Raw genomic sequence first — 22,053 nt, 5'->3', positions numbered from 1 at the left:
TTTTCAGCATCCAATTGCTAAATTCAGAAAGTCTCGCGGTAACAGGGCCTGTACTCGTTGCAGATGGTAAGGGTATAAACGTTGTTCCTTTAAAATTCGAAATACCGCCATATGCTCAACAATTAGCTAGCAAGCAATCTTTCCAGTACTGGTACTAGGTTGTTCTTCAATCAAATGTAGTATTGCTTCCTCAAGCTGTGGTGTTCGTACTTCTCGATGGCGACCACACTCCTGTGTTCTTTTGTCGAATGAACCATATTATCTTAATAGTTGATGAAGTCGAGCAAATATTCTATGTGAAGGATGCTGCCGTTGAGGATACATTTCAGCATATCTTCTAGAAGCTCCTAACCCATTTCCCTGCGACAGACCGTAAACGTAATGCATATCAGCCATTTCCTCATTTGTGTATGCCATTTTAATAACAAGTAAATTATTAAAGTAACAAATTAAGAACAGAACAACAACACAAAATTAGTATCAATTCAATTTCGAAAATTCACAAACTGACAGCGTCATACCAATTTAATTGTCACTATCGCTAATAGCGACCTACTAGATAGATTAGTTTCGTATTTTCCCATTTATGACGATGTATCTCTGTAGTTGTTCGTAAAGTAATTTATTGCTGCTAACTGGTTTATTTTGGACAAAAAACCTAAGAGATGTTTTTTGTTTAGAATAAAACAGGCTATCGGAAATAAATTTTTAAATGGTAAACAAATAATAAGACAAAAAGTTACATTGAAAATATATTTTAGGGGTTGCGTTTTCCACCCCTTACAACCATGGGGTGAACTATTTAAATTTCTAGCTAAGTGTCTTTTTGGTAGTACAAAACGTAAAGTCAATTTCAATATTGTAACTTTTTTAGTGCTTGTGAAAAAAATTGTTATACAAATTTTATGTATTCCCTTCAAGGGGCTGTATCTTAACAAGGGATGCTCCAATGAAATTTCTTTATATGAAAGATCCCATCTTTTTTTCGATGAGGAACCACCTCCTCAAATGTTTTACACTTATTCAGTATTCCCTGCTCTCCGTGCGAAGATTGATCGTGTCGCTAGCACATAATAATAACTTCCATTTGAATTGATTCATTCTTCATTGTTTTGAATGAAGTTCAATCTGATCGAATGAAAAAACAACTATCGTTTCATTATTCCTGACACTGTCAATCTCACTTCAAAAATGCAACTATTGTTTCATTATTCCTGACAGTGCCAATATCACTTCAAAAATATATTTCCTTTCAGATGAAGGAGTTTCCAAAACATTCACCTGTGCCCGAGTTTTGACTGGACAACACGTATTCTTACAACTGGTCGGAGTGGAAGGTTCATTGTCATTATGCGAAGTTGAAGTTTTTTCATCAGACGGTGAGTAATTATACTTGATAAGGTAAGACGGGTCAAGTGCAAACATTATATTCATCAATTTTAAGTTTGAAATAAAAAACTGGACGCGGTTTGGTGACTGAGTCCGAAGCGAACTCACGCTTATTCACCAGTGAATGTCAACACCACCTCTATTGAAAGCATTATCAGTCAGCTGCAAAGTAAAGCTCGTGAAAGTAGATAACTTGGCGAATCTTAGTCCAATTTTGAAATTCGAAAATGGGAAATGATTACCAAAACAAAAGTTAAACGTATCCTCAAATCAGGAAAAAGATACTATGACGAATTACAGTCAAATTTCGATTCTGTCAGTTTCATTTAAACCAATTAACAGAACAATTCAAAAGCATCTGAACAACTGGAAAAAACCACAGCTTGGCAAATCTAGCTGTGCCTCTAGGTTTGTTCTGGTTTTAACATCCGAAACTGTTTCGAAACTGCGCAAGACATGATGCGTACAAACAAAAAGTCTCATACAGTCCGAAATAGTATCGGACACTTGGTTAAAACAGAACGCATTTTGAGGAGACAACTGTGCCACCTATCGTATATATGGAGAGATGAAGACGATAAAATACTGTTGATCATATCCATTTTGTTATGTAGCGTATCCTTGTAGTCAATTCAAACGTAATCTAACCTCAATCATCAATTATTTAAATCAAATAAATAAAAAAACATCCTAGAAAATAGCCCGAACAAATTTTCACATGAATGCGCATGAGCAACGGGAACAGTTCTCAACAGTTCAGTCTCAAGAGCAAGTACGATTCGGGACGGATCATTTCGCAGTCGAAACCAGAACAGAAGATTCATCAATCCGAACTTATCCTCAATAAACCAGAATTCTCTTCATCAACTGCGCATGATCCTGACGTCCTAGAACCTGAATTTCGTACAACCAGAACAAACCTTCTGAATATTAAATGCGTAGTGAATCAGCCGGCGAAATAGGGTGGGAGCTCATTAACATCGAGAACCTCGAGTAGTCAACATCGTGTTAGTACAGTGGGTGGAGAAATTATTTTGTGTGGTGAACCGTACTATCTGGTAGTGAACGATTACCATCTCTCTTTATCGTTCGCGCAACTCAAAGAAACATCTAGATTTTCCAAGCTGTAATTAACTTCATAATAGACAACATGGTTTTCGAAGCCCTACTGATACAAATTCAGCAGTAGTAGATGCTGGTACTCAATTTCAACTTGACTTGGAATCTTACGAAAAATATGGTGTTCTGTCACCGTCGATTCGAAAATTCTACCAAGTATCATCCATCCAAGAGAAATGAAAATAGATAGATAGATATACATTCAATGTCATAAGAAATACATCTTGTCGACAAACATGTTTCTACTGAATATTACTGGAGTTTTTTTCCAACACCAAACCGTTATTTGAACACCTCGACACGTGTTTCAATCATCAAGTGATTATCTTCAAGAGAAAGATCATACTGAACATATTTAAAAAGTTATCCTTATTCATACCATAGATACATCTTCTAGGTACCTGCGTCTTAAGGGTCTTAAATTAATTTCACAATATTGCCTTATCTACTAGTCTTAAATTAATTTTACAATGTAACAATATGTAATAGTCAGATAAATCTAATAGTCAAAATATACTATTAGCTATATAGTAAACTATTAGATATTGGTCCAACATCGTTATTCATAATATTATTATGTTTACTTATTTCTACACTCTCATATGCATATAAATGCCTGTTGTTATTAACTTGTCCAACTAATCTTAATGAACTTGAAGTATATGGAATGGTTTCAGGTCTTCTATATTTCAAGTGTGCTAAGCGTTCCTTACATCTTATTTCCGAAAAACCGACTTTGTCTTTTGGACTTCCTGAAAGGCTCTGTAGTGTATAACTTGTTTTAAAAACCACCTTCATACCTAGTTTCTTGAAAATCTTTCCAAAGTTCTTCGTGTATTGGTGGTATGGAACTGAGATATATTTATCTTGGTTTTTGTCGTTTTTAAAAGTCGAGATTTCGTTCATTCTTAACCTAAACTTCTTCATCTACAATACCCCTTGAGAAACCGTTAGTGGCTGATATTTCCTGTATTATACGTTTTCCTTTTGTGAACCTCTCATGTGTGAGAGAAAAAGTCAAAAGATGATGCACTAGAAAATTCAGCCCAGCACATTTGTGTTGTCCACAGTGATATGAACTGTACGTTCTTACAGAACCATGTTTTTGTATGTTGTATGAACTCTAAGGAGTTTTTTATACTAAAACCTGGTTCCGCAATAGACAAGCCTTCAAATTCCTTAGTGAGCCATTCTGCTATTTGGTAGGTAGGAGACCAAAAGCTGACACGATGGGGCGCATTGATTTTCCCGGTTTGTGGATTTTTCAGAGGCAGGTGGGTTGGAAACTTGTTCCGTTTCACTTGAGGGGTAAGTATGTTGTCGAATTTCTTGAGAACGTCTTTTACTTCGGCAACGGGTTCCTGGACAATTTCGCATGTGGTCCGTTAGTGATGAGAATATTGACCCTTTCGTAGTAGTCCGATTTATCCAGAATTACTACTTTGTTGCCTTTGTCGGTTTTCAAATAGAAAACTTCTTTGTCTTTCAATCGTTTGGTAAGTTTTTTTTGTTTTTTATCGTCGTTTATTAAATGTTTCCGTTTATCTGTTATCATGTTCCTGGAGATTTGATTCCTGACTTTCTCCCGAACTAGTTCCTTCGAGGAATCAGGTATATATTGAATCGGACTTTCAACAAGAGCAACAATATCCTCAAGGACTTTCTCGGAAGACGGGATGTATTTATTTCTACTGAAATGTTATGTATATGTAGGAACCTTCAATTGGCAAGCCTGTCTAGCATTGTGGTAAAGCTGAGAAGTGAAGGTACCTTTGTTATCGTGTTGATTCAAGAACAGTGTGTCATTAGTGTTTTTGTTTTCCTGAAACCCAAATTGATGAGAAGTGATTATTTTGTTTATATTGAGATGGTTATTAAGTTTTATTTTAACTAATTTTTCAATCAACTTTGCTAGAGTTGGTTGTAAAGATATTTGTCTTAGGTGTGATGGATCATCAAGTAGAAAACAATACCAGCGAAAAATGTAGGTCTCCCGAGACGTTTTTCGGGGGTCCATTCTTAACCTTCTACTTTTTTCATATACATAAACTCCTACAGATGACATATCTAGAGCAGAGCTTCTTAAACTTTTTTATTCACGACCCCATTTATAATTGCGAGTTTCCTGACGACTCCATATAAGTATAAAAGAAAAAAAAAGAATATTTTTGATGATTTATTCATTAGGTAACCATATACATATGAAAATATATGATTTTAGAATTCTTTCAGAAACATACAAGAATCCAAAATTAAAAATTGCACAAAAAGTTGTAAAATTGTATTTATTATAGTAACAAAAAAGTATGCCTTATTTTTCATCAGAATTGCATTTTTTACAATAACATGAATCAAAGAGAATTCTGACCGTCTGCAAGGAAAAAATTCAATGAGATGGATGTGCCTGTTTTTTATTTCTTGATAACAAATTGAATTTTGTTGGAATGTTTGACACTGCTGGACGTAAGACGTCTTCAACATTTTTTAGTGATGAACGATATTGGAATTTGATATGTATTAAAGCTGACAAAGTAACTTCACATAAATATCTGGTGTTTAATGGCAGAAGAACATTTAACGCCATATCAGCGATTGTGGGAAATTCAGTTCTAGTTATGATCCGGAATTCAGTCAAGGGTTTTTTGGAAATTGTAGTTTTAAGTTTGAGTCACTCGAAAGCTCACCAAATACCTCTTGAGCTTCAAGTGGCAGATAATCAATCTTACTTAAGCCAATCCAAAAGAGCTTTTTCGAATCCAAGCTACCTTTTTGAAATCAATATTTAACATAAAATATGTACGGAACTGTGTTTCTAACGCTTTTAAGTGGCCTATAATTGACACTGGAAAAAATTTCAAACGAATTTTTTATACTTTTGTCTTTTTTTTGATCTTTTAAATGAAACTTTCAATATTATCATCCGAAGTAAATATATCGCAAAGAGAGAAATTGAGATCGTTTGATTTCGCAAAGATTTCTGACAAATAACACCACTTGAATACCCATTAGTCATTTTGAAAAAAAGCAGCAATTTCACATTTTCGTTCGGATAAAAATATTTAGATTTCATCCTTGAACAATAATCTACTTAAACTTTGACCTCTTGACAACCATCTTTCTTCTACGTGTAATAATAAAGTTGTGTAGTTTGAATCCGTATCCTCACAGAGATTTGAAAATAAGCGGCTGTTAAGGGCATGGCTCTTAACAGTATCCTGAAGCATATCGTTCAATTCTGGTACTGATTTGTTTGCTGCAAGGGCCTCTTGTTGAATGAGGTAGTGAGTAAAAGTGATATGTTCATATTGGGCAGCTTGAAAAAATGATTTGAAACCAATATTTTTGGGGGTCGTTTCAAGGCTTCTTTTCGCTGTTCCGATGTAGAACAAACCACAACTAGATTTGGTACGCTCCTGGGGTACTAAATGGATGCCGGGGTATTTTACTGACCTGAGACAATTCCTTATTCTTCTTTTGGACTTCAAAATGGCCCTAACTCCATGTTCGAATTGTGTCAATGAACCTCTGAGGAAGTAGTTATTTTCCTTCAAATTTTAAAATTGAAAAAAATTGGATGACCTACACATTTTAAATATTTGTAAAGGAAAAAACAATTGAGTATAGGTAGCGTCATATAGAAGTTTTTTTTTAAATTCAATCCTTCCTGTTCTTCTGTACTATGTTTGTTTCCCATACAGAGTTTGCTGTGGATCGATGCATTCCAAAAACCTCTCCAGACGGAACAGAAATCGCCACCTTCGCCCAAACGTGCTACAAATTCGGCGTTGACAAAGGGGGATCCTTCGCCGATGCCAGGACGTACTGCCAAAAGCATTACGGGGACATGATGCACTCGATGACACCGGCGCAAAACTCTTTTCTTCACGCGGAACTGGACAGAAGGAAATCAAAGTTGCAGACGCAGTTGGTTTGGATTGGAGCTCAGAAGGAGCCCGGAGTGATTTCGAGGACTTGGAAGTGGGTTAACGGTGCGTATGAGTTTTAGGTGTCTGTGTCTTTTATTGTTTTCAATATCCAATTTCTATTCAACTGACTTTGATGTCATTGACTTTGAATATTCAACGCCCCAAGTAAAATATATTCATTCAAATATTATATGTGTAAAAGCTTCATTGTTTATATTCAAAATACCTTGACAATATATTCAAAATACATTCGAAGTAGCCACGTTCATTCTTCCTACATGATACATGAATGATATATACAAATATACATTCAAAATTGAATCGAAATATCTTCAAAAGATATTTAAAATATCTATAAAACTCATTCAAAGTAATCACCTGCAGTCTTCCTACTTATATATTTCGTTCAATGAATATACAGTGCATTTCTGTAATGTCCCCCCCCTTTTATTTTTTGAACGGGTCAACTCAAAAAATTGAAATTTGGGAACATGAAATGAATGCATGAATAATTTATTTTGAAGTGAAAAAAATTAAACAGAAAGGGGGGGTCTTATGATACATCTTTTTGAAGCTCCTGACAAATGCTTCACAACCCTAAAATATAATGTCAATATCTTCAACTACAACAAAATGGCGGATTTTTTTATAATTGCCTGAATACATTGACATTTAACTACATAATATGAGGTATTAAGCTTGAGGTCAGTTCCGAAGATGCTCGAAATGGTTGCCTTGAACTTCTTGACATATGAACAGCCTATTCGATATTTCACGCCGAACATTATCGAACACAGTAACGTCAATGTCTCTACAAATATTTATTATTCTCTGCCGTATATCCAATATTGAAGCAGGTTCAGTTTCGTAAACCTTATGCTTCAAATAGACCCATAAAAAAAGTCCAAATGTGTCAAATCTGGCGAACAGGTTGGCCATTCTGTAGGACATCGATAGCCTATCCATTTTAATTTTGTATGGATGATACCTATTCCTCTTCGAAAGTATCCACACAGTAGAAGGAGACACCTCACAAACATTCGCGACGGAATAAGTACTGTTCAGGATTTACTACCATCTTACAATTATTTGCACTTTCCTCAAATATTTTCTACAAATAGGAAGATTCGAAAAACGTTCATTGAAAATCATTTCGGTCTCGTGAAAGTTACGCATCGCATTGTAAATAAAAGCCGCTTCAATTTTCTCTTCCAATGGACGAAAATTGACCATTTTAGAGATTGTTGACGTGGTACCTTTCTACTAGTAAAACCGAAAACTAAATGAAAATATTCTAATTGAACAATGATGTTCATTGTCGTACCTACTGACATCTTTTCGTTTTTATAAACAAAAAATAACTTAACAATCCTTATCGGGTTGTTGGAATTGCCATATGGCAGATAAAAAGGAATATTTCTAGAAATATCGATATTAATGTGTTGGTCTTCAGGAAATTATTAAATGTTCCGCCATTTTGTATAAGGTGAAGATATTGACTTCATATTCTAGGGTTATGAGGTATTCGTCAGGAGCTTCAAAATGATGTGTCACAAAACCCTCCTTTCCATTTAATTTTTTTTTTCCAAATAGCGCCCAGTCGCCATCTTGAAAATTTCATCTGTAATTTCACTTCAAAATAAAGTATTCATGCCTCAATTTCATTATCTCAAATTTCAATTTTTTGAGTTGACCCGTTCAAAAAATAAAAGAGGCGGGGGACGTTAAAGAAACGCACTGTATAAAAATAGTAGTATCGAAAGTATTTTTCTTTTCGTATAATTCAGTGTATATAAGTATATCGAGAAGTTGTTTCAGGAGAGTTTTTTTAGCAATTTTATCGAATGAAGATGGAGAAGTGGAACATCAAAACTTTTCTTTCCCGAAAAAAATTATTCTCTCCTAAAAATATATTCTTTTCCTGAATTGATACTGAAAATATGTTTTTCTAATTATAGGCGCAGTTGTACAACGTCCAGCCTGGGGAAAAGAACAACCCAACAATTACAATGGAGAACAAAACTGTGTGGTTTTAGATGGCGGACAACACTGGTTGTGGAACGATGTGGGATGTAATCTGGATTATTTGCATTGGATATGTCAAACTGGTGAGATTCCTAATGCAACTGAAAAATGAGACATGTTGATAACCCTAACTTTCAGGCCCTTTCTCTTGTGGGAGTCCTGACAAGCTGATCAACACGACAGTAGTTGGTTCAAATTATGAAATTGGCTCCACTATTGAATACAAATGCCCCGAGGGACATAAACTTGTAGGAGATGATAAAAGAAAGTGTGGAAAAAACGGATACTGGAGCGGAGCTGCACCAACTTGCAAATGTACAGTAATGTGAAATTTTCAATATCATTTTATTTTCAATATTTTTTTTTATTCGATGATGCTGTTTTTCAATTTTTCTCCGTGGAAGGATTACTTACAATCTATTTTGAAATATTTTTAACACACCTTCGTTCATATTGAGTTATATCAGATAATATAATTTTATTGTTTTGTCAACCACGTCCTGAACAGAAAAAAAGTTCATTTTGTTGAAAATAGACTTTATTCATCAACGTAATTTCTATCAAGAGCCACACAAACATTTCAGCGCCGTACTTATATTTCAATAACACTTTTGTAGAACGATTTTATCTTTTATCTAAAAATAGGCCTCAATTCCAGCAATAACCTTTTCATTCCAGCGACATTTCTCACCAGAGAGCATTTTTCTGAGGTCTGCGAACAGCCAGTAGTCCCTGGGGGCCAAATCTGGTGAATACGGTATATGCGGCAGCAAACCAAAGCCTATTTCATGCAATTTTTCTATCGTTTTCATTGATTCGTAACACTGTGGATTGTCTTGATGAATGAGCACTTGCTTTTTCTTCAATGGGGTCGTTTTTCTGTAATTTCGGCCTTCAAACGCTTCAGTAATGCTATATAATATTCACTGTTAATGGTATTGCCCTTCTCAAGATAGTCAATTGATGTTACACCACGCACATACCAAAATACGGAGGCCATAACGTTTCCAGACGATTGTTGTGGTTTCGGGCGCTTTGAACGAGTTCCACCAGTTGCTCTCCACTCAGATGGAGTGATGGATCCATGTTTCATCAATTGTCACATATCGACGCTGAAATCTGGGTTCGTTATCTTTAAACATGGCCAAACACTGCTCAGAATCATCAAGACGTGTTTGTTTTTGGTCAACACTGAACTAGCGCAGCACTAACTTTGAACACAGCTTTCTCACAATCAAATGTTCTTGCAATATAAAGCCAACACCTTCTTTGAACATCTTTACAATGTCAGCTAACTCACGCAACTTCACTTTTCGATCATTCGAAACGATTTTGTGAATTTTTGTGTGGTGTTCCTGCTTCATTTGGACGTCCACTGCGTTCTGCATCATCGGTATCTCTACGACCATGTTTGAAGTCAGCAAACCAACGTTTAATTGTTGTTTCTGATGGATCGGAGTCCTTATAACACTTTTCAAGCCATTCCTTTGCTCGAATGGTATTTTCACCATCAAGAAGCAGTGTAAAATTAAAACCCGAAATTGTTTTTGATCTATTGTTTTGCAAATAACAAAAGTAGTGTCACTCTCAGCACAATAACTCACAAACTTATGAGTGAAATTTCAACAGCTTCCTTTTGAAGGTTAGTACTTACTGAAAAAGCGGTAAATGAAATAAGTCTAGCAACGTCTATGTGTTAGGCCCAAGAATTTTGAGCCCATGTAGTACTTATAGTACTGTTGGAGTCAAGCTAGGTGTAACTGGTTATATTTACTCATTGATAAATGAAAATGAATCTACTGTTTGGTACTACCTCATTACCTTTACTTGTTGACCTTATTACCTTCATTTGTTCTCAGCTGTAAATATCAGTGGTCTTCTAATACTTCTCATTGATATAACATTTCTGCTCTTCCCAGTATCCAAGACCTTTCATTTATATTTTAACTTCGATTGAGAAGAAGTGGGAGTAGTTGGACGGTGAATTATATTTCTCAAGTTTCCAAAACTTTCCAAGAGTAGGTACTTTCCGCAATAAATTGTGATAATAATAAATTTATTAAAAACAATCTAAATACCACTTGTAGTTTCAAACTACATAAATTTTTTTATTAATATTTGTTTCCCGAAATCTTCCTTATACTTCAGCTAATTTTCGATCTTATTGTTGTCAATCATTCCCTAAACAAAATAAAACTGGCCGCCGCTGGACGTCGTCAATCGATTATGACTTGGTCAAGGTCGCGCTTAATTCAACTTGCGCTTTGCGATCGTTTTAGATGTAGCGTCACTTCGAGAGACATCCAGCGACTTTGCTATTAGCTTCCAGAGACTTCCATCGCGATATATAAACACTACCAACAAGCAGATCAGGAAGTCTAGTTGAAAGTGCCGTACGGAGTGATCTCATAAGGCAATAGACATTCAAGTATTAGTTTGAAGTTTCAGTTGAATTGTTTGTGTTGTATTGTCAATGAAGCAGTGGGATAAATTCAGTTTAACTTTAGGGTGTACTCAATTATTGTCAAACCTACGAAGAAACATAACATCATCTTCAAAAAATTACATCATTGAAAGAATTATTCAAAAAGTGTAATCAATTTTACATTTCATTTCAATACTAAATCATCCCAATGTACTTTCATTTTTTAGCTTCGATACAAATTACAGCTAATGGTAACGTCATTCATTCATCTGATGGCATCGTTTTGACGATAAATTGGATTATTTTTGAAACGTATAAAATGGGTATAGAAACGTATAGAATCAATTTGTTACTGAATCACTGGTGTTTAATTTAAAATTTGATAAATTTTTCAATTAAATATTTAATTGAATAGAACTGGCCGATACTTGATGAAAATCTATATTAAAACCAATTAATACAGTTTATTGTATGATTTCCACTATAAAGGGTTTTACAAAAACCGCGACTTGTGTTTCGCTATACAATAGCTTCCTCAAGCATAAGCATACTTGACGAAGCTATTGTATGGCTTCGTGTCGAGGTTTTTGTAAAACCCATTATAGTGATAATCATACAATAAACTGTATTAATTAGTTAATTAAATGTTTATTCTTCAACACCTTCCTGTGATTCAATACGTTTGGGTTCATTTACCATAATTCATTTTTCATAATATACATCACTGAATTTTCAAACAATCAAAATATTTTGAAAATATGTACTTGTCACTTATCACTATTTCACTTTTTTTTGTTTTTGTTTTGTTTCTCAACTTCTGCTCAGTGCTTTTGTTTTGTTCTAACGTAGAATATATGAAAGTGCTACAAGATGTCTGCTCTTCAAACAAATCAAATCTCATTACTCAAAAGACAAATTACAAAACAGGCAAAAAAAGCTGCAATATTTCAAACCGCCTTCGTTACAAAGTTTAGAAAAAGGTCGTTTCGACGCTTAAACATGGTTGTTAGACGAATGAAATATCAAAATGTAGAACTGGAACCTCTGGTGTAGAATAAATCCAGAACATTTCCCAAACACCAGAGGTGTAATACTCTTCTCAACGCGCGTTTCACCAGCCAAGTTGACGGAGTTAATTGCGTCATCAATGGTGAGGTCATTCCATTTGGTACGGAAGTGAAATATCTTGCCATTGTCCTTGATAAAAAACTCACCCGGAACGCTCACTTGAAAAAGTTTTACACAAAGCCAGTATCTATGAACATATCGAACGATATGTGGTAAAACTTGGGGTTTAGGTCCCAAACAAATCCATTGGATTTATGTGATGATTGTCAGACCAATGATCAGTTATGATGCAATTGCCTGGTGGCCGAAGACTTTACAGAAAACGGCCCAGGTGAGGCTCTCTGGCTCACAAAGACAGGCTTGTCTGGCCTTCAATGGTGCCATCAGTGCCACACCGTCAGCGGCCATGGAGATCCTTCTAGATCTACCTCCTCTACACATTTTTCTGGAGAGAGAGGCTAGATGGACTGCATATGGACTTGTGCATATTGCCAATTGCACAAATCAATTTAATGCAGAGTACAACAGACTGTTGGTTGACACTGGAAGTCACATCATTCTGTAAATGACCTCTGACTTAATGCCTTCAACTGTTAACTACAAACTGCCTTATAAAGTACTGTTTCCGAGTAGAGAGGACTGGATCCTCCGGGAGAAGGAAATATTAAGAGCAGATAGTTATTGGTTCACAGATGGATCAAAAACACCTTCCGGTTCCGGTGCAGGTGTTTTCAGTCGCAGATCCAGGACAGAGATATCAACCTGCGACTGTATTTCAAGCGGAAATTTACGTTATTGAATTGTGTTCGGAGAGATTGGAAGAATCCAACCTCATACACAAGTCAATAAAAATATCCTCGGACAGTCAAGCGGCGTTGGAAGCTCTTAGCTCTTACCGAGCAACATCTAAATTAGTAGTAAATTGCCAAAAACGACTCTCCTGATAGGAAGACTTAAAATATTATCTCTGGTCTGGATTCCTGGCCATACTGGCCTGGAAGGCAATGAGGCTGCTGACTCACTTGCAAAGGAAGGTGATACAAGTAGCTTCATCAGACCAGAACCTGTCATTGGCATCGTTTTAGGCTTTGCCAAACAAATATTGAACACCTGGATGTCAAGAAGATTTATGGACTCCCGACAGAATCTTCCAGGATTGGCTCACTCCAAGGCGTTTATTCACCCTCCAAAGCTTGATACCAAACAGTTGTTGGACTGCAGTAGGGATGAACTACGATGTCTAACAGGCCTTCTTACAGGTCACTGTCATTTGAATCATCATATGCAGAGACTCGGATTGTCTCAATACAGTGTGTGTCGCCTTTGTTTGGAAAATGATGAAACAACAGTGCACATACTTTGTGCCTGCCCCGCTGGTGACTGAATCAGGTTTTTAGACTTCGGCAGAGCCGTACTCTTACCATCTGACCTGAAAGACCACTCATCATACAAAATAATCGGCTTCGTTAAGAAGCTTGGTTCATTTGGTAGAGTGTGATTAGGTGTGAGCCACCATAAACTCTTGCGGGTTGCGGTGGAGGACACTCACTTTGGACTTAACCTAACCTAACGTAATTGCGTCGAAGCTATTTTATGGATTGGATGGCCTTGGTGTAGGGACGTTTCTGCGGTTTCTGCGATTATCAAAGTGTTCTGATAGTCCCCAAAGCAGGTACTACCCAATTGGCAGAAAGGAAGCCACACTCACTACCAATAGAATAATTTCAGAGTCTTTTTTTGTCCTTTGACCTTTTTGACCTGATTTGAGAGCAATTAAGTATAGGGAGCCAGATTTTATCATTGTTCAGTTGAAATAATTTCATACTCAATAGACTGTTAAAGTTTTTCAGCTCCGGCTTAAACTCCAGTTTTGGAAGAAATTCATATTTTGCAAGTGTGAAGAATATTACGAGATAGATACTTATAACTTATAACTATACTATATTCTTATAACTTCCCAACTCCATATCGAAAAATCTAAAATTATTATTTATCAACAGACCTAGACTGTGGCGATCTTCCCGGTCTAGATCATGGATCAGTATCCATTGAAAATCAGATAACTACTTATGGATCCAAGGCTGTTTACACCTGTCACGAAAATTATACGCTCATCGGGCACGAAGTAAGGATTTGCGGTGATGATGGAAAATGGACAAACTCTACTCCACTATGTTTATTCGACTGGTGCCAGGATCCCCCAAGCATTCATGGTGGAAAAGTTACTGTTACGGGTCATAGAGCAGGGGACACAGCTTTGTATGTCTGTTATCCAGGATATATTATTTTTGGAGAAGAGGTGAGTTTCACTCCATTGTTCAAAGGTATGATAATCAAAAATTATTGATTGTGTAATGGGAGTTTCGTGGTGGCCGTGGTAGTGGACGGACGTGCCGATAACGTCCGTCCACAAAGAAGGTACGCCGATGCCATGTGCTATCGCGGGACTTTTATATATGTTGTGATTGTTTATGTGAAAGTCATTAATATATAAAAGTTTATGTGGAAGTTTAGTCAAAAATGTTCAGTGAGGGCCCCCTTTATTCACACCGGTATCCAGGCCGGGGTGGTTCGGATAACCATATAAAGGAGGCCATAAATGTGAATTCAAAAAGCCAAAGGTCTCCCGAAGAGGAGGCGACCCAATAAATATATATGTGGAAAAAATCAAAAAGTCTCGCGAACAGGAGGCGACAATAAAAAGTTATATTGTTTTTATCAAAAACAAAAAATCGACAAAAAATGGGTGGCAGCATTAATTTAGAGAGAGAGAGACTGTGTTATGCCTAGCGAAGGCTACGTATTCTAGTATTTCCTTTTTGGAGAATAGAAAAATTCATTTTACTTCAGAAATTTAAACGCCATGCTTGGTGTCTCATAAAAGTTAACGATGTCGGAGAATCACACCATCGAAGCAAACATTTATCGGTTATCAGCCATGAAATGTTTATAAAAACCAGCTGTGGTTTTTCGATGGACGCGTAGTCAGAATAACCACGTATTGTAACCGGCAAAAGGGAGACAAAAATATGTCAGCTTTCAGACCATGTATCTACAGACCGCTTAGCTAAGCGAAACATGGTTTTTCCCCTGAACCATCTTAAATGAGGAGGGGCCATAGGTTAATTAATGATAAGTTTTGCAAATCGAGATCAACTGAGGAATAAAGAACCTCTCGCGATTGATCGAGAAAGGTAACAAAAAATTATGTCAGGGTAACTGCGATTTCTTGAGAGTTTGTTGAAGAGAGCCGTCGAGGGGAGTTTTATGAAAACAGTCGGCGCGATAGAAGCTTCGCGGACGAGTCGAAAGGGAGAATTTCGTCAAGCGGAGTCAAGTGCTACAAAAAAAGGAGTTCAATACGGAAACCGGGCGATTGAATCGATTTCAACTATTTTTCTGTCGTAAGGTGATCAAAAAGCGTGTAGAGTTCGAGCAGGAATCAAGCCGTTCAATGCGAAAAAAAAATATAAATTTCGTAGGTAGATATCATTTTTTCAACACTCCATAGTAGGTAGTAGCACAAAATTTTAGTTTTTTTAAGTTAGATTATTATTATTAAGGTTAGATTATTATTTTCTTTTGGTTCCTGTTTTGTTGTATCATGTTCTTTCATAGAATATAGTAGTTTTAAGATTGAAAGCCGGTTTTTATTTTAATTACACTAACCTACATTGTAGGTGAGTAAGTATAAAGTAAGTGATTAAATTTGGCCCCTCCTCTACAACCCGCTAAGGATTCATTCATACTCGACCAAATGAATCCGGCTTCTTCACGAAGTTGATTACTTTATTTGGTGAGTGACATTAACATCAGCTGGCAAGAGTGGGACTTGGCCAAACGCAGAAAACCTGATCCAGTCTGCGACGGGGCAAGCACAGACTATATCCCCTGCTACCAGGGTCTGACTTTCATTGTAAAGAATAATCAACTCCAAAAGGCTGACAGACTATCACGACGAGGCAAATTATTATTCGAATACCTTCTTGATACTGAAATCTACGATTATTTTCCTTTATTTTAAAGCTTACTATGAACAGTCTTCCCAATATCCGTGTTTGCCAGAAAAACACAAAAATATTCATGTATGCTACATACATAATAGTTTTTGAACAGTACTTGTTGGAAAACAGACCTCAAACACAATTAATTTATGATTCAACACTAGACAGTGCATTTCCACTAACGAAAACACCATTTATGTGTTACATAACCCCTTCAATTCAAACCATTTATGTGATCGACAACTTTCAATGCAAGGCAACAAGTTGAAAATCAAAGCCCGAACAACGTGAGTTTGAAGGTGATCGACAATGTTTCATGATGAATTTCCTTAGTTCGGACTTCCATTGTCTGATATTATATAAAATGATTCGAAATCCGTGAAAGAAATAAAAAGAAGTATTAAAAATTAAAGAAGAAGAATAAAAAAGAATAGCTGAGAAAAAAAAACAATTATATTAAGCAAAAAACCTGAAATGAAATAAAAGTGAAATAACAGACAAAAAAAATGGATAAAATTGAACAGAAATTAAAATAAAATTAAAAAGTTAAGAGATTCCAAGCCATGTTACTTCAAGACGTTTCGATTGTTAGTATCCACAATCGTCTTCGGGTGATGACTGGACTAATTCCTCCGTAAGCTGACTCAAATGACCTATAAATAGTCAGCTCACTTTGGTTTTTTGCTTAATATAATTGTTTTATTTTCAGCTATTCTTTTTTATTCTTCTTCTTTAATTTTTAATTCTTCTTTTTAGTTCTTTCAGGGATTTCAAATTATTTTATATAATATCAGACAATGGAAGTCCGAACTAAAGAAATTCCCAAACAACGTAGTATTTATGTTTCAATACCAGACAACGCTTTTGGACCCGCCATAGTACCCGTCAGTGGTACTAGGCTGAACCACACATGCATTTATGGGCTCAACTGTCCTTAAAAACAAGCCTGAGTGAATAAGACAGTCCTGTTTACCGTTGATAATCAAGGATTGAGTTCTTTGTCGTTCCTATAGATGGTGTCTTCGTGAGCGAAGATGTCAGCGTCCTTACTCACTCAGGCTTGTCCTTTAAGGAGAGTTGAGTCCTGCAATGCATTTGTGCAACTGCGTTGTAAACCTATTGAATATCATAAACAGTCCGTTGGCTCTCAGATACTTCCCCAGAAGGTGGAAGCATACGATCGTCGTCATGATCTCGAAACAGGATCAGAACCTGCTGTTCCCGCAAAACTATCGCCCGATCAGTCTTCTTTCGTCGACGACTAAGCTGGCTGGAAGAATCATCCTGCAAAGGCTCAACGAAGAAGTTGAGAACCGAAATGTTCTGCCCAACAAACAATTCGGCTTCACGAGAGAGCACTTCACCGAGTTACAGGCTCTGAGACTGGTCAAAAACACCATCGAAGAGCTGAACAATAATTGAAAGTTCACGTTGTCCTCTTAGACATTTCAAAGGCCTTTGACCGCGTATAGCACGAAAGCCTTCTTCACAAATTAGTCGCGTTTGACCTGCCTCGGGGCCTGATCCGGTGGATTGGATCTTTCCTGAAAGACAGAACATTTCAGGTTAGAGGGCTCCCTGTTTGACAACAGGGAGATCCTCGCTGGAGTGACACAGGAAGCTGTGCTCTCTCCCACGCTATACTCATTTTACACCAGCCACCCTCCGAGGTCCGAGCGTCTGAAGGTGTCTCCCTATGCCGATGATACGGCTCTCCTCTCATCTTCCATGTGTCGCGAGCTCGGGATCGCCTTCATGCTTGTTTTGGTAAAAAATAAATAGTCCTTACTCTTGACATGTGAGACTCCGTGAAGTAAGCTGGACCATGATCGTATTCTTCATTCCCTTAGCACACAAATAATTTCATTCGTTTTTTAGGTTATTTCCTGCCACCTTGGAGGAGAATGGTCGGGAAAGGCACCAACGTGTAAATACGTCGATTGTGGCTCTCCCCCCAACATTGATAATGGGCGATATGCTCTCATCAACGACACAACCAGCGTTGGTAGCATAGCCGAATACACATGTGCACCAGATTACTGGATGAATGGTCAAAGAACACTGAGGTGCAACAGAGAGGGAAAGTGGTCGTCAGACGCCCCATCTTGCGAATGTAAGTTGTGAGTTTAGCAATAATGATTTGATGTAGTTCTGAAAAAATTCCATAGATGGCGTATAAAGCGGTTGATGGATCAGAACTCTCATAGCCTATCTACTCGTGCCGATGTTTAATTAGGTTTATAAGAGTATGAACTTTCATAGCTGGAGATATTTTGCGTGTTTGTTGACCGTGGTCTTCAGGTTTTCGTTTCGTCTTTAGACATTGTCAAAGTCGATGAGGAAACGGACAAAGTGTACAGCAGATACATGCAGTATTGGTTTGGGTCTTCATTTCTTCTTCATCATTTCATTTCTTTTGATTGAATTAAATGACCTGATACGTGTGCAGTTGAGTGCAGTATGACCCAGGCAATAATTTCTATTATGTTCAGAGAGTCGATAACTCATACTTCTTCTCGTTATTCCAGTGTAGACTGATTCACAGCTATCTGATAAACCCCCGATGTGGCTAAAGACCCTTTGAGGTCCTTATTTGACTCAATGTATCTGATGGTTTCAGTTGGCCTAACTATCGATTTCAAGAAACCTCCTGATCAGGTCCGTAACATTCTTCACATAGGTCAGGAGAGTTTTTCCATTGACAGGCTTATTTGGAGTTACCTTTCCATTGTTTTCCTAGATCGTATTGTTCACTCGAATTTGGCTATGTTATGACCATTTCCGTCGGAAACATCTCAACTGAAGTTTGGATGTACCAGTGAACAGACATGAAGACGGTAATTGGGTCGTTTGAATAAAGAGAAGTTGAAGCTTTTACTCTCAATCTAGTGTACTAGAAAATCCCAGAGAGTTTACCTGACCCTTTGTAGCTCTGAATCAATCTACATTAGAACCACGCTGGGAAAAAGCCATAAATCAGAAGTAGGAAAGGTGTACTCAGAGAAGGTCTCTCGAGTTATCGCATCTGGAACTCAGGACTATCAATAAAAAGGATGCGATAATTAACATTAGTAAAGTTTAGCTGCCAGCACTCAACTGCACACGTATCTGGCCACTCATAGAACCCGAGGCCCAAACCAAATTATGCAATATCTGCTGTGAGGACAACTAGACGAAACGCCTGGCCTGCAGATTGCGGCCGATGAATCCGGAAAATAGTTTGACAAAGTATTTCAATAATGTTTTACAGTAATCACCTGCGAAGAACCAGAAGTACCTGCTGGAAGCTACGTTGTGGGTTATGACTTCAACGTCCATTCTACCATCGAATACAATTGCGAGGTCGGTCATATTATGATTGGCGAATCAACACACGTATGCAACACTGATGGAGAGTGGTCAGGGATCATTCCCATTGTGAATGTAAGTATATAATGCTTCAAGGAGTATAATTTCCCGAAATATAACCAAGTTGATTTCAGATATCGATTGTGGAAAAGTTTCTGATGTGTCCAATGGGGACGTTCAATACATTAATGAAACGACATATCTGAATAGTGTAATAAGCTACAGTTGCAATAAGAATTATCGACTGAATGGAGTACCAAAGAGAATATGCCTTGAGAGCAGAGAATGGTCTGATTCGGAACCTAAATGTGAAGGTAATTGTCACTATACAGTGTGTAAAAGCCAAATGGAATGAATTCATTATTTTGGTTACGGTCAATATTTCAACAAAATCCCGAATCACGTCAAATTTAAATTATAATTTGACATACTTTAACGGAATAATACTACTCCTACCTTCAACCCACGTCGAGTGATAGGTACAACCCCCATTTTTTAAGAAGTATAGGCTTGTGATATATCGGTTGAAAGGTCTCTTCATTCTCTATTCAAAAATGTTATCGCTTCCAACTTTATTGCAACAATTGAGATAAAATAAATTAAAATCATGTGGTTACCGAAATTAGTTAAAATACACTAAAACTTATTGCAATATACTCAAAACTTATTTCATGTTGAGGTATTGATAATAAGAAAATAAGCAAAAACCATAGCAATGTTCTTTTTATATGGTATCCTTTAAAAAACCGTAAATAATTTCCATGGCAACGTTAGTTTAGAACGCCTTGTCAACTTGTTTTGTATGTTACAACAATAGTTGTCAGTATTTTAGTTCAAGTTTAAAGTTCGTTAACTTCAAGTCTGACAAATGGTTAGATTAACGGAAATGCGTAAAATAACAGTTTTACAATTGATTGGTTACGGGGTGAAACCGAACACAACAGGAAGTAGCTCGCCTATTCCATAAGAAATTTCCTAATTTATCGCCCATATCTCAAGGAACAATAAGCAAAACAGAGAATCAGTTTCGCGAGCTTGGTTATGTGGGGCAGATAAAAAAAGCAGCTGCCAATGCAATGAGTGATGAACTCAAATCAGATGTGACGCTTGAATTTGAGGAAAACCATCATACATCGAGTAGACAGGCATCCACTACATTCGATGTTATTAGCCATACATCGATAATAAACATATTAAAAGGAAATAAAATGCATCCCTATAAAATGATGCCTACTCAGGAGCTCATGGAAGACGATTTTAATAGAAGAACTTATTTTTATTAGCAAATGATGGAAATGTTGGATAACAATATAATCCAATTAGATGACTTTATGTTTTCTGGTGAGTGTACTTAGTTATTAACAGTCATGCCAATCGGCAAAGTTGCCGCTGCTGGTCAACGGAAAATCCTCACTGGATGAGAGAAAAACACACGCAATAGCTTTAAAAGGTTAATATTTGGACAGGGATTGTAGGAAACCATATCATTAGTCCCTTTTTCATTGAGGGCAACTTAAATGGCGATAATTATTTGGAACTATTTGGCATCATCACATTACCAAGTCCGGCAATACCTCGATACAACATTTCCCAATCGGTGGATAGGGAGGCGAGAATCGATTGAATGGCCAGCGCGATCAACCTGATCTTTCATCATTAGATTTATTTTTATGGGGATATGTAAAGAGCAATGTGTACAAAACTAAGCCTTCAGATTTGAATGACTTAAAAGAACGAATAACGCTTGCGATTAAGTCGGTCATGCCTGATATTTTAAATAATGTTAAAAGACAGTTTTAATTGAGATTAGGATGTTGCCAAGACGTTCGCGGTGAACATTTTGAACATCTTCTTCATTAACATCCATAGTTCTTTTTCGTTTTCCACATTTCATTACGTTTTGCATTACATTTTAGTATTTGAGTGTATTTTATCGAATTTCGGTAACCACATGATTTTATTTATTTTATCTCAACAGTTGCAATGAACTTAAAAGCGATATTATTTTTGAATAGAAAATGAAGAGACCTTTCAAAAGATATATCACAAGCCTAAACTTCCCATTTTAAAAATTGGGGATTGTACCTGTCATTCGACGGGGGTTGAAGGTAGGGTAGCCGTTGAAGAATGTCAAATTATATAATTCAAATTTGAAGTATTTCGGATTTTTTTTAAATATGTACAGTAACCGAAATAATGAATTTATTTCATTTGGCTTTTACACACTGTATAGTATAAAACAAAGTAGCTTTCGTCTATCAAGGATCTCTATCTATCGGATTTTGATGAGGATTTTTGATAGATAGAGGAAGGTTTATATGTATATAACAAGCATAATATAGTAAAGAAACACTGATAATTTTAGAGTTTTCTAATGTGAACCCTACTAGACAGATCAAAAATGTACTAAAGTATTGGACACTTTTAAAAGGTCTACAAGCAATTATATATGTCTATCTCTTAGGGATAACCCACAATAACCCATTTTTAATCCTCGAGAAATAATGGCTTATTTACGAAGCGATTTAAAGCAAACAGCATTAATTATCCAATTAAGTACCTTGAATACATTGTGCATTTAATATAGATCAGTGTGGCCCTCTACAGCCTGTAATTCAAATGAATATATTCAAAGATATTACAGATTTAAAACGCAGGTGCATAGCGGTTGCGGCGGTACTGGCCGGAGGCCTAACGGCGCGTTCCTTTAAATAGCGCGTCGCAGGCCGCGCTTCGTCCTATAGGCATT

At 36.7% G+C, this 22,053-nt stretch overlaps 1 protein-coding gene across 1 annotated transcript in view; it reads left to right on the top strand.

Moving 5' to 3' along the window:
• The window catches only part of LOC141483520 (E-selectin-like), a gene marked incomplete at its 3' end in the record, with an annotated part of 56,588 nt that extends 37,209 nt beyond the window's left edge, over positions 1-19,379 (top strand). The window contains exons 3-9 of the mRNA XM_074178197.1: positions 1,257-1,379; positions 6,207-6,497; positions 8,393-8,542; positions 8,598-8,774; positions 13,953-14,251; positions 17,835-18,069; positions 19,207-19,379. Of these exons, the coding sequence (XP_074034298.1) occupies positions 1,257-1,379; positions 6,207-6,497; positions 8,393-8,542; positions 8,598-8,774; positions 13,953-14,251; positions 17,835-18,069; positions 19,207-19,379 (1,448 nt within the window). The remainder of the gene's footprint in view (positions 1-1,256; positions 1,380-6,206; positions 6,498-8,392; positions 8,543-8,597; positions 8,775-13,952; positions 14,252-17,834; positions 18,070-19,206) is intronic.
• Between the last annotated feature and the right edge of the window lie 2,674 nt (positions 19,380-22,053).

The sequence above is a fragment of the Leptinotarsa decemlineata genome, unplaced genomic scaffold (genome assembly GCF_025532065.1).
Source record: "Leptinotarsa decemlineata unplaced genomic scaffold, Ldec_3_MD MMD2_tig00003736_RagTag_RagTag, whole genome shotgun sequence".
Lineage (NCBI taxonomy): Eukaryota > Metazoa > Arthropoda > Insecta > Coleoptera > Chrysomelidae > Leptinotarsa > Leptinotarsa decemlineata.
The sequence above is the reverse complement of the archived record's forward strand: the minus strand, read 5'-3'. Positions and strand labels throughout refer to the sequence as shown.